Source organism: Budorcas taxicolor, chromosome 7 (assembly GCF_023091745.1).
Source record: "Budorcas taxicolor isolate Tak-1 chromosome 7, Takin1.1, whole genome shotgun sequence".
Taxonomy (NCBI): domain Eukaryota; kingdom Metazoa; phylum Chordata; class Mammalia; order Artiodactyla; family Bovidae; genus Budorcas; species Budorcas taxicolor.
Genome location: NC_068916.1, coordinates 43,610,184 through 43,623,842, shown reverse-complemented (window position 1 = coordinate 43,623,842; position 13,659 = coordinate 43,610,184). Strand labels below are relative to the sequence as shown.

The 13,659-nt window shown below is 52.0% G+C and overlaps 1 protein-coding gene across 6 annotated transcripts in view; it reads left to right on the top strand.

The window, feature by feature from the left end:
• The window catches only part of TCF3 (transcription factor 3), a 32,588-nt gene that overhangs the window by 3,138 nt on the left and 15,791 nt on the right, over positions 1-13,659 (top strand). For all 6 annotated transcript variants that reach the window (XM_052642468.1, XM_052642471.1, XM_052642469.1 and 3 more), the window contains exon 3: positions 2,445-2,517. In XM_052642468.1, the coding sequence (XP_052498428.1) occupies positions 2,445-2,517 (73 nt within the window). The remainder of the gene's footprint in view (positions 1-2,444; positions 2,518-13,659) is intronic.

Genomic DNA, 13,659 nt, shown 5'->3' with positions numbered 1-13,659 from the left:
GTTCCCTGGCCAGGTGGATGGAGCTTCAGAGAGGGTGCTGGCTTCCGGAGGTCACATAGCTCAGACAGGCCTGGGGGTTGGGGGCTGGAAGCTAGAGCTTCCCTTGGAGGAGTGGGGGCCTTGGTTTGCCCATCTGTAAGGTGGGCTGCCTGTGACAGAAGTAAACCTGGGGACTGCATGTGGACTTCCTAAATCCTGCCCCTCTCCCTGCCCCACTGAGCACCATTTTGGTTTGATTCTTTTGGTCTGAATTTGATCATCTGCTGGTACGAGGCCTAGGACACTGAGGTCTGTCAAAAACAAAAGTCCCCAAGCTGAAGCCACCCTGCGGAAAAACAGCCCTCGGGACAGAGCGGCCGCGGCTCCGGAAGGGCCAGGCTGGTATTTTTAAGCCCCGTTTTATTTTTTCCTCCGCGGGTGAGTAACCAGGGGTGCTACTCAGTTGTTTTTTTGTTAAACTGACAAGTCACAGACTATTGGGCTGGAACAGACCAGCTTAGGGGTCAGGGGAGGGGTTAGCCCCTTCCCCCTGCCACCCGACAGCCCCAACCACTTGCCCACCTCCCCTTTCTGTCTGGAGGGTCCAGACTGCCCCCTCCCTCACCAGCTCAGAGCCAGCAACCCACTTCATGGATAAGGAGACTGAGGTGGAGTGGGAAAGGTGCCCAGTGTCTATCCTCTGGGGAAACCCAGAACTGGATCTTTTTCACTCTCCTTGTCATCATGGGGAGAGAGGTCCAGACACAGCCCCGGTTGCGGCTCACAGCTCTGCCTCCCACCTGCCCCATAGAAGTTGACTTAATTTGTTTTCTTAAAGCAACCTAATTTCGACTAAAACAAAAAGATTTTAAAGGGAAGCGTATCTTTGGGGCAGGTCCATGTGAAGGAAATGAGGTAACTGTCACTTAAACACCAGAAAAGAAAGCTGCCCCCAGCTGTTAAGATCCATGTCCTCCTGGTCTGGGGCTTCTTGTTAGATGGGTGATCTTGAGTGCATGTGGGCTCTGAGCGCTGTCCCTCAGGTGGGCCTGAGGTTGTCCCCAGCCTGATGATGGCCTAGAACAACTGGGGGCCGGGGAGGGTGCTGTGGGCAGGCGCTGGCACGGTGGTCCGACTGTACTCCTCTGAGCCCTGTGCATGCCCCCGTGTGCTTGGGTTTCACAACAGCCTACGCGTCCTGAGCCCTGAGTCCCATTTCACAGAAGGAAACACTGAGGCTCTGAGCAGTGCGGGGGCCTGTCTGGGCTGATCACAAGACGTTAAGCACCTACAGGACACGGCCCAGTGCCCCCTGTGGCAAGTGCCACGTCAGCGGCCCCCGGCACCCTGGAGGATGAAACAGAAATGGAATTGAGCCCCTGCTCCTCCAGGGGTGCTTGACTGATGACCCCCAGGCCTGCCCCTCCCCCGGCGCAGGCCTAGGGTCCCCAGTGGGAAAGGGGCCCACCTTGAGGACAGGGCCCTGGGTCCAGTGAGCACCACACTGCGCCCAAAGGGGACACAAACCCCAAGAACGCACATCCAGCCTGGGTGTTCACCTGCCATGAGCCTCTGCACTCACCCTGCCAGCTTAGCCTGTGGCCTCAGTTTCCCGTTCTGTAGAATGGGGTGTGCAGGCAGAAACCCCCTTCCTGGTCCTTCCCCAGGCTTGTGACGCTACCCCCAACAGTCACACCCACAAACCCCACACCCTCACCTCTTGGTTGGCCAGGGAGGGTTTGGGGGCCATCAGCCGCTCCCCAGTTAGGTCCTAAGCCCTGATTCAGGCCAGTCTGAGTCACTTGGGGCCCAAAAAGAACCTCTGAACTCAGACCCTTGGGGCAGGGCAGGACTATGTTTTGTTTTTTTCTATGGCACAAGGGTTTGTTGATGTTGGGTTTTCCCAGTTAATGCTGCTAAGCTGTTTAATCTTGAGGGACTTAACACCGTGGGTTTGGGTGAGTGAGTGGGGAGGCGGGTGGGGGTTGGGGGGTGATGTTCCCACACTGGATGCCCCCACCCTCAGGAGAACTGCCCAGTCACTGGCAGGGAGGGGTACAACCTCAGAGCAGAGCCTAGAATGTCGGGCTGCTCCCCGTCCCGGCAGTGGAGCCTGGGTGTCCTCCCCTCACCATGCCACTTGCGGGATCGGACACAAGGAGAGGTGGGAGCCAGGCTGGTCAGGGAAGGTCAGGGTCGGAGGCTGGAACAACCAATGCCTGGGGACCCGTCTGAGGTATAAATGATCACTTTTATTTAAAGCTGGAACTTAAAAGTGTATCCTTTCTAAGAGTAGGGATTATATCAAGTGCTCTTAATTCATCTTTGGAAAGCGGTAAACAGGAGTTTTTGAATTCCACTGGTGACTTTGATCTAGGAGGTGCTCCTTGGGGGTGGGGGTCCCAGTGGGACAGGACCCCGGCAGAGCTGTGATCCCCACTTACCCTCTCCCTCCCTTCCTGCAGATGTTCCCGCTGCCTGTGGCCAACGGGAAGAGCCGGCCCGCGTCCCTGGCTGGGACCCAGTTTGGAAGCTCAGGTAGGAGGACCCCATTGCCTCCTGGCTTTGTGTTTGAGGGAGGAGATCACTGCTTGGAGGGTGGGCCAGGCAGCCTAGGACCACCACTGTCGGGGGCTGGTGGACCAGGCACCAAGGGAGGAGGTGTTTGGGGGCAGTGCTCAGGCCCACCAGGTGGTATGGGGATGAGGGGCTTGGGGTAGTGTTTCCAGGCTCACAGGTAGGCGTGAGATGGGGCGACAGTGAGCCTGAGGGAAGCTGAAGAGCTAGCGGTTGTCATGGTCTTCTGATCTGCCATGGGGCTAGGGGAGGGAGTCCAGTACTTAGCGCAGAGTTGTTGTCCGGGCTAAGGTGGGCACTTGGGCCTCCAAGGTCTCCCTGGTCCCGGTGGGTTCTGGGTCTCCAGTCCCTCCCCAGGGGGGAACCCGAGGCCAGAAGGGGTGTGGTGTGGAACCCCAGCTCTCCACATCCTGCCCAGCTCCTGGCTGTTCTTGGTCCAGTGTGTATTTGGCACGTTCTGTATACAAGACCAGGCTTTGGGGTGAGCGACTGGCCTGGTGTGCTCTAGATCTGGGGGTTTGAGTGTTTACACGGGATTGTCCCTGGCACTCCTGGATGAGCTGGTCACCCCTGTGGCACCAAGTACAGAGGGTGGACAAGGAGGATAGACAGGCCGCAAGTAGCTTACAGCAGGGGTTAGGCAGCAGAGTGCTGGGGGAAAGCTACCCCGTAGCCGGGCAGAAGGGCCGTCTCCGGGGAGATGTCTGAACTGAGGCTTGTGAATGCCGAGCCCCCGGGGCAGGACAGTTCCTGAGGTGCTGGAGGAGCAGAGGGAGGAAGGGTGGGCAAGTCGTGGAGGGCCTGGTGGGCTCAGGGGAGGACTCAGGCTTTTCTCCTAGGGAGGTGGGAGCCCTGGAGGGCTGTGGGCAGAGAGACGAGCTCAGTGCGTGTTGGGGAGGATGGCTGGGGGGTCATCTCCTTGGGAAGGCTGGTGCTGTATGTGGACTTCAGTCTCTTTCTACGGCCCTGGGATGGAGGCTGTGTCCTTTCATGTCTCTGGGGTCACGATAGAAGTGTCTATCTTCTCCAGATTCCATCGGGGTGGCTGCAGGGAGCCGGCTGGAGGTGGAGGGGGTTTCGAGGGTGGTTTGTGCTCACTCACCCCCACCTCCTAAAGGTGGGGGTGGTATTGTCTGCTGCTGCCCGGCACTGGCCTTCCTCTCCGCCGGAGGAAGTGGCCTCAGGGCTGGCTGGCGTCCTCCTCAAGTGTGGAAATCCCCACCGGCCACCCTGCCCCCCAAACAACCCTCAGGAGCTGGGGTTGCTGCTGCTTTCCTGCTTTAAGCAGAAGGCCAGGCCCTGGGAGGCTTCCTGGAGGAGGTGGCGTTGTCCTTCCTCCTCAGGAAGGTGAGGTGGCTCCCTCACCTTTCCCCAGGCCTCTTCCTGACTCTCTTCCCTTTTCCAGGGTTCGCTTGGGGCCAGGAGCCCCCAAGGAAAGTCCTCCAAAGACACCCCACACCTGGCCCAGCCTGGGGGCCCCCCTGTGGGTTTTTCAGGTTGATTTTCCTTGGTTCTTGCAGGCCCATTTCACTTACAGCCCCACCTGACTATGTTGGATGGGAAGGGTCTGGTCTTGACCCCTTGTATGTCAGGGCTAAGCTTTCTTGCCCACGAGGGTGTGGTGTGGCTGGACCAGCCCGAGGTCCCCAGTTCGTTTCAAGCCATTAGTGCTGCCAGGAGTGAGGGAGGGGACACGGGGCCGGGAGCCTTAAGACCTGAGCTCAGGGGCCCCCTCCTTGCTGTCCTGTCAGACACAGGGCAGGCTGTGTCACCTGACCCAGGTGACGTGCCTGCATGCCTCAGTTTCCTCATCTATAAAACAAGTCTCCCTGTCAGCTGATTCGATGAGTCCTTGGGCGTGAAGGTGCTTTAAGACCTGAGACATAGGGCCGTCTCCATGTCTGCCTTGAGCTCACAGTAAAGGGGGGTCCTGCTCCAGACGTGAGAACCCCAGGAACAGAGACTGGCCCCTTTAGGGGGCTCTCCCTTGCTCCTTCCCTGGTGGAGCTGGAGACCCCAGGAAGAGGCCAGGGATGAGTGTTGGTGGTCAAACTGCCGGATGGGGCTTGGGGAAGCCCCCTGCTTTCTGAGCCTGGGTCACCGCCCTCCAGACAGGCAGGGTTGCCTTAAGGGGATGAGAGCTCCAGGGGGTCCTGCCAGCCCAGTCCTCCCTTTCTGCTCTGTACATCCTGGCTCAGTGTCTGCTTAGAATTCCTTCAAGTCCACTTGCATTTTCCTAGACCTGCTCCAAAAAAGCACTTTGCATCAGAAGAGCAGCTGCCCAGACCGTGGGGAGGGGTCTCCAGCAAGAGGGTCTCGGGTTGTATGGGCTGAGCAGCCACCCTGCCAATCTGTGCTGTCTCTGTCTAGAGACTCTGTTGAGACATTGAAGACACACTAACCTTACGTGGAGGCTTGCTTGTGTTAGATCAGAAGGCTGTAGAATGAGAATAGTTTTTCCACCCCCACCCTTTTGGGAAACCCCGAGGCACAGCTGTCTCAGTGGCAGCACCTCCTGTGCCCAAATATAGGGTCAAGGGCCCCCTACCCAGAAACATCAGGGGGTGCTGGCTGACCCCAGAGGAAGGGCTTCTCTGTTGTCATGTCTCTGCAGCTCTCCTGGTTTGTGTTTCTAAATGTTCATAACACATTCTTGGTACAAACTTCACAGGCAGGCAAGGCGGCATCCGCCCTGGGTCAGCACGGACGTGTGGTTACAGCCTTAGCCTAAGCTCCAGACCAGAACCGCTGGCCATGGACCTGTGTCCATGGTGAGGATGTCCCTCTGGCATCCCAGGGTCGGCTCTTCCCCACCTCTTCCAAATGCGCCTCTTTAGCGGGCACTAACGTGTTAATGAGCGATTATCTTTCCAAAAGCATATTGGTCAGATGGGTTATTTTCTTATGAATTTCTGATCACTGTCTTGAGCCCTTCTCCCTTTTTACTTGGATTTAGTCAGCGTTTTATTTTGAAATCACAATATATTCATGGGAAGTTGTAAAGAAATGTGCAGGGCAGCCCCAAGCCCCTCCCCAGCCTACCCCTTCCCAGCCTCCTCTCATATGACACGGAATCAGGAGACCAACCGTGGTACAAGCCACAGAGTTTACTCAGTATTTTAGTTTATTCATGAGTCCTGCGTGCACCATTTGTGTGTCTGAGGCTCCGTCCATTTGTATCCCACATGTAGCACCATGAAGCCACCCCCACGGTCTCTTCAGGACTATTCCATTGCCCTACGACCTCCCACCTGCAACCATTCACCCCTCCCCACCACGTCACCCTGGCAACCCTTGATTTCCTCTTCTCCATCTTCCCAACTTTGCTGTGTTGAGGATGTTGCGTACATGGAACCACACAGCATGGAGCCTTCTGGGGTCAGCTTTTTCCACTGATCACACTTCCTTGGAGACCCATCCAAGTTGTTGGATCAACAGTTTGTTCCTTTTTATGGCTGCCTGATGAATTTTTAAACAACAGCACTAGTAACACTTACCAGCAACTTATATCAGCATTTCTCAAGCACTGTACTCCAGGAACCAACCCTAGATCATTCATTCTGAGTCCTCAGTCCTCCTGGGGTGGTGAGACAGGTGCAGTCATCCCCCCCATTATACTTAGGATAAAGCTGAAACTTTGAGAGTTTAGTAACCATCCCAGCTAACCACCCAATGCTGTATTCTCTTTGTAGCGTCCTGTGCCCTATACTGTTCTTACTGATTTGCAGGAGGCTTTTATAGGAAGGATATTAGTGTTTTGTGATCTGTGTTGCAGCCTTTTTCGTAAGTTTTCATTTATAACTGTTGTTGATGATGTAGATTTTCAATTCCTCTCAGTGGTTTACAGGTTTCATTTTTATGTTGTCAAGTCTTTCCATTTGTTCTAGCCTTGGTGCCATTTCTGAGAAATTTTTAAGAATTAGATGACAGTCCATTCTGCAGGGCAGATGTGACGGTCATGAATGTGCCTGTTCCTCATTCCATCAAAGTGAGGAATATACAGGAAAAGACGCTGGAGGGCAGAAAAGGACGCCTTTACAGCTTTTGTGAGAGCAAAGTGAAAAATAAGTGGGAGGTAGAGAACCTCAATGATGGAGTGATCAAGATTGAACTTACATAGCAGTTCCTGGCCAATGGCACATATCCTGCTAACCTGTGGGACTGCTCAGAACAGACACTCTTGGGCCCTTTTCATCAGAGATACTGATGAAAAGCCTGCAATGAGGCCTGAAAGGCACCTTCAGTTAGAAACACTTATCCTTCAAAGGCCAAGCCCCGTAAATAGGGATCACACTTCTTATAAAAATAGATCACATTCCAAGCATAATAAAAGGATGTAACAAAAGTGACCAAAATATAATTCCTCATATTCTTGAGAACAATGCAGTAAAACTACAAATAAAAGACCAAAAAATGCAGAAATAAACAAAAGGCCTACCTACTTGGAAATAACAAAATTCCTCTTGTCTGCCTGTTGAGTTAAAGAGGAAAGTACAACACAGCCAGGCTAGACAGAAATCAGCAATAATGTAAACATAAGAAACAGGTGCAGTCAAAGCTGTACTTGGAGAGGAATCATAGTCTTTGACAGTCTTCAGATACAATGGAAAGAAGTGGAGTAAGCATTTAATTTAGGAAGTTCTAGAACAGAATAAACTCAAGAAAATCTTTCTTGGTGGTTCAATATGCCTCAGAGCATTTCCTAAATTGCCATTTAGCCATGAATTTTTGCCTTAAATTTTTACTTTCCTATAAAAATATAAATGTTTTACCTCAGTACTACCCAGTGTTGGTTACTATAGCTTTGTGGTGTATTTTATAGTCTTACCTCAATTTTTGTTTTCCAGGTCCCCACCCATATATTTTGAGATACGCTGATTCTTTTCTTTGATCTTTAGAATAATTATGTCTCCTCTCATCCCACATCCCTTCAAAAAAAAAAAACCTGTCAGGATTTTGATTTTATGTTAAATTCATAGATAAGTTTAGGAAGAACTGTTTGTCTTTATGGTGTTGCATTTTTACATTGTAAGAACCTGGTGTCTTCTCCCTTAAATTTCAACCCTTAGTATTAAGTTTTTAAAATAAACTTTGAAAACTAAAATTATAAGGCACTTAATCACTTAATAGTTTTTGGTTTTTTCTTAATTTGGTCACATAATCCTGCAGTGAGGGTTGTTTCTAGATGTTTTAGGACTTTCTATACTGTGGTTGGAGAGCCAACTTACTGGAAAAGGCCCTGATGCTGGCAAAGAGTGAGGGCAGGAGGAGAAGGGAACGACAGAGGATGAGATGGTTGGATGCCATCACTGACTCAATGGACATGAGTTTGAGCAAACTCTGGGAGATAGTGAATGACAGGGAATCCTGGCGTGCTTTAGTTCATGGGGTCACAAAGAGTCAAACATGACTTGCAACTGAACAACTGTTGTTTGGAGATCTTTTTCATCATATTTTCTACATGGTTGCCTCCTGACATCCCCTAATTAGGTTCTTCCCTTGGCTTGGTTTTCCAGGTAAACCACCTGCAGGCACCCGGCTTCCTCCATCCTGGTGAGGATGCCATGTGCCTTTCTCATCAGCCAGTGTTTCTGGAACCACACAGGCATGTGCTGTTGTGCTGTTTGGCTGTTGTCAGCAGGACCGGGCCTGATCCTGGCTGTTGATTTGAGATAGATCTCTCTGACTGTTCATCATGTTCTGGGTATTTTCTTCTGGTCCTATACAACTATCCACATGAGTGATTGGCATCATCGTGGTGTATTGGGCATCCCAGGACGGCCCCTGCTGTCCTCCTTCCCCACCTCCTGACTCTGTCCAGAAATTAATGGTTTTTCTTACCCTGAAGCACCCTGAATTTCGCATTTGGTGTATATCCTTGTTTAACTGCCAGACCAGATCTGCCAGCCTCAGGTTTGCGTTTTGCATGCCTTGTGGGATTCAGCCTTTTTATTTTTTAAATATTTATTTATTTGGCTGCATCACAGGTTAGTTGCAGCACATGGGATCTTTTGTTGTGGCATGTGGGCTCAGTAGTTGTGGCACATGGGCTCTCTAGTTGAGGTGCATGAGCTCAGTAATTGTGGCACATGGGCCTAGTTGCCCCGAAGCATACGGGGTCTTTGTTCCCTGACCAGGGATTAAGCCCATCTTCCCTTTGGTGGCAGAGTCTTGCCACATTGGAAGGCATAGTCTTGACGACTGGACCACCAAGGAAATCTCCTTGTATCTGTTTATTGACTTTTCTTCCAGGGAGTCTACTTCATTGTGGAATTGATGTTTATCAGTTGACTGCTTTTCTCTGCCCTATTTCTGTATTGTTTTATTTTACTTTCTCACTTTCTTTATTTTTTGGCCATGCCATGTCGCTTGTGGGATCTTAGTTCCCCAACCAGGGATCGAGCCCAGGTCCTTGGGAGTGAAAGCTTGGAGTCCTAACCAGACCATCAGGGAGTTCCCCACTACTTCTGTGTTTAGTCCTCCTTTTTTGTTAAGTTTCTCTTTTTACTTTTGAATTGAAGTCTCATTTGTTTACCTGTGTTCGCTTGAGGGTTATAAAGTTCCCTCCGAGGACCACTTTGGCCATATCTCGTTGGTTTCAATAATGTGTGTTTTCATTATTTTTAAATGTAGATTCGTGATAATATAAAAAAAAATTTTTTTTTCCCTTCTGGTCAAGTTCTTTCGGAGATTTCCAGTTTTCCAGTTGGGGAGTGGAGGGTTTGTTCCTCGACTGGCTCGTTTCTGGGTCAGTGACGCAACAAGTAACCATGGCTTGGGCTGTTGCCACTGCTGGGGAGGTGCGGGGTCTTCCTGCTTGCCTGAAATGGCCCTCTTGTCATTCTTCCTGAGGCCTTGAAGGGGCACTTTGACCCAGAGCTGTGAGAGCTTCGTCTCCTGCTCATCGCAGTCAAGCTTTTCATTTGTCCAATGTCAAGGACACAGGACAGTGGGGTCCTGCCCACTGTCAGCAAAAACCCACCTTCCATTCCAGCGAGAGTTTGAGCCTTGAATTCAGACTTGTGTATAAATGTCTTGGTCCCTCCATTTCACTGGTGTTATTTGGTATGTCTATGTGCATCTGATCGTCTTCCCAAGTCACTTGTTCCAGAGCGCTTTTCAGGTTTCAGAAAAGTCGAGTCTGCATCCCTCTCACACTTTTCATACACTAATGGTAGTTTTTCTTCCTTGCCATCCGGGTCTGGTGTACTTTCTTGGGTTGAGTTTGGCAGCCTGTGCTGGTTTGCAACTCTGTTGGTGGGCGTCCAGGGGGATCCTCCTGGATCAGGCTGTTTCTTCCCCAAAAGTGAAATCACATCTTCGTGCTCTGCGGGAAAGTGACCTTCCCCTGGCCTCCTGTTTGGTTTGAATACATTGCCACTTTTTAAAAATGTCATTTCTCTTTTCAAGTCCTGTCCTGTGTGTTTGTATCCAGCTGGGAAACACGTGTTCTTGTTATATTAATTCTGCCACTTAGGAGACCTCAGTTTCCTCATCTTTGAAGTGGGGATGATGGCAGCTGCTCAAGGGTTCCTTGGGAGAAACCATGGGGAGTCCCCCGGGCAGTGCAGCACCTGTGCACTCTGGTGCCCACTCTTGGTGGGATAGTGTCTTAAATTCTGTTTAATGTGTGGGTCAAAGGTGCCCGCTCATCACTTCCTCCTGACTGGAGTGGCCTGTGCTGGGATCACCCTCCTGCCTGGAGCGCTTCCTTCTGGATGTTCTACAGGGAGGGGCTGCAGCTGATGTCACCTTGCTTCTGCTTTTCTGATGAGCGGCACCTGGGCATCTGCCTCCTGTGAGTGGCAGTGGGTTGGGATGGGATTGGGGCTGGTACTCCCCAGGGAGGCCTCTATATACCTCCCTGAGCTTCAGTCCTATGCATTGTATTATCGCGTGGGGATGTGAGCACGTGGTGTCCAAGAGGTGTACGCATTCCTCCAGCTCTTCACTTTTCCCTTTGAGCAGCTAGGTTGTTTTTAACTCAGTGTTTTTGAGTTTGGGTAATTTTTCCCTTGTTCTCCCTGGACGCCTGGGGTCTCAGAATGCCCCCTTCCTTGGTGTTTGGGGGCATCCCCAGAGCCCACCCTTGTGTTTCATCACCTCTTCTGCATTGTCACTTCCGCCTCCCCACCTCTGATGCTGCTTTTGCGAATGTGCTGCAAAATTATTAGTTTCTCCTGTTTCCTTTCTCCCGGAAGCCTTATCTTCTATCCATTCCAGGGAACCCACAAGCTCTGCAATTTCCTTGGGAACGCACATGCGATGGTGGTAGTCTTAGATACCCTTCTGTTTCCTGGGATCGATCCTAAATCCATGAACATGGCTGTCTTCCGTATTCTGGTTTTGTTTTGCCCTGTGCCTGTTTTTGCAGGGAATTCCTGACTGGGATTCTGAACTTAGGTTTGGTGGTGGGATGGAGTCGAGACCCTCCCACCCGGCCCGTTAGACTGGAACAGAAGGGGGTCTTTCTGCTGTGCTTTATGAGGAATCTGAAATTCATAGGAGGGGCAGGGCAACTTCTGCACCTGAGGGACCCCGTTTCTCTGCATTATCATCTGTTTGTGGGACCCCCCTCCTCCACCTGAGGGCCAGCTCCTTCCACTGGGGAAGCCCCTGGGGTTAGGGGTTTCCTCTCCAGGGGTTCATGAGAGGTTGGGTTGGAGTGAAGCCTTGGTTTGGAAGTGGTGGGGTGTTACCCCCACTGACTTTCTCTTTAGCCTCAAATCTTGCTTGGAGGCGGTGCGGGAGCCCTTTAGGTGCTGTTAATTTTTTCTCAGGTGTGATCATGGTGTGTGTTGTGGTTTATATCATTATTATTTAGTTTTTATTTGGGTGGTTCACATGTCCAATGCAGCAGTCGCTAGCCACTTACGTCCATCTGAGTGTGTGTTAATTAGCCCCTGGTGGTGGTGGGAACTCTTCCCCGGTCCTGGAGGCCACAATGCAGGCAAGTAGTCGCCACACGTGACCATGGGAGGATGGCACAGCAGATGACGTTTTGATGGTTTCAGTAGCTGTCGGATCAATGGAGGGGGCCACGGGTGTCTGTGGAGGTTGTTTGTGGGCTAGCCCTGTGCAAGAATCGCTGGGGACAGAGGGGGACAAAGGGTCATCAGGTGTGGGGACCACCCAGGCAGACCTTGGGTGGGGTTGAGATCTGCTCACCTGCTGGGGGTCAGGTAGGAGTGAGCTGGGAGAGAACTGTGGTCAGGGAGGAGTCTGGTCTCTACCCTGAGGGCAGTGGAGAGCCCTGGTAGAGGCTGGAGAGAGGGAGGAGAGCTAGCCTGCCAAGGGTAGTGGGTGCACAGGGAACCTGGAGGGACACTGGTGCAGGGTGGTGGCTTGACCCAGGGGACACACCCTGGCTGAGCCAGGGTCGGATTGCAGAGCGAGCGTTGGAGTGAGGTGGGGAGAGGATAGCTCCTTGGATTTAGCCTGGGACCCAAGGCCTGGCGCTGCAGGATAGAACCCCCAACAGCAACCATGGCTGTACAGCTGCAGGTTTGAGGTGGGGACACTGCAGGGCCCTGCTCAGCTGCCATGACCATCTTCCCCACACTCCAGGTACCAAAGTCCTCTGGTCTGGCTGCTTTATACAGGGGGACTGGCTCTAGGATTCTCCATGCTCGGGTCAGCTCACCTTTCTGATAAAGAGCCAGACAGTATGTGCAACTAGTCTACAATGACAAACACTGTTGTAGACAGTGTGGGAACGAATGCCCGTGACCTTGTACTAATAAAGCTTTATTGACAAAAGGAGGCAAGGGCTGGACTTGGTCCAAGGTCCCAGTTGGCAGACTTGCTGTGGAGGAATCACCCAGTACCGAGGCCCCTCAGAGGCGCCCTCCCGCCATGTCACCTGGCCAAGGGGGCAGCCAGCTGGGGTGCGGGCTGGGCGAGTCCCTCTGTGCCGCACCTAACCCCCCAGCCTTGTGCTCCGTGCATCTCTTGCCTCTTGCCGGGGTGGTGGGCCAGGATTGAGCAGAGAGGTGATTTTTCTGGGTGCGGCCCCACCACCACTTCATTTCCAGCTTTATTAAAATAAGAGTGTGATTATTAAAAAAAAAAAAACACTCAGACTGTGAAGTCTAATTCTGTTAGTACATATTAATTGGAACATGAACAAGGGATGTGTTATGAATATTCATGATGGGTTATTAAATGTGTAATTAACCCGTGTGGGGGGGATAATTTAATGGGAGTAGTGGGGGAGGGGTCATCCCTATTTTTGTCGTTTCTAGGAGGGGGGAGGCTGGGCTTGGGGGAGGAGATTTTTACCTGAAAGGGAAGAGCAGGGCCTGATTGCCTCTGCCTGAATCTTGTGGGGCCTGTGTTGGCTGGGTCCCTGGGTGTCAGGCCCCAGGAGCGCCCCTCAGCCCTGCCAGGCTTTGGGGTGCAGGGAGGCTTGGCTGTGGCCTTGGACCTGGCCTCCTGCTCTTGCTCGAAGTTCCTGGGGCCTGTTGCGAATGCCCACGGGAGTGGGGGACCTAGAACAGAATGAGTTCATCTAGGAGAGGGGCTGTGCTAGAGGGCAAGGGGGCGACAGGTAAGCAGGTGTGGAGGGAAACTGGGGCTCAAGTGCTGGCCCTGTGCCCAAGGTCACCCCCCACCACCAGCTGCTGTAGTTCCCGTAGTCCAAGTGAAGGCCCAGAGCCTTGGGGAACAGATACCCCAAACCTGGTGGCAAATGCTGGATGGATTCATGGAGACCATGGGAGCTCCCTGTATGACCCCCTGCTTACCATGGCAAGTCTCAGCCCCCGATCATAATCCCACTGGAAATTTTTTATTAGAAAACAAAATCTTAAGTGAGCTATGTGAATATTCATCAGAAGATTAATATGCATGATTATGCAAATTAGACCACAATTAAACACCAATTCTCCAGGGGAGATGATTAACACAAAGGCACCAAAATAGGAGGCTTCAGTTTGAAGTAAGTTTCTGGTACAGATGAGCAAAGGAAGGCTGGGTGAAGGTTCCAGCTAGGGTGTTCTGGATGTGTACCATGCAGGGTCAGGGCGGCGGGGAGGGATTGTCTTTTGGCACAGCCTACAGTGCTGGGCACGGCCCTCCTCTCATCTCTCGCCCAGCCTAGCT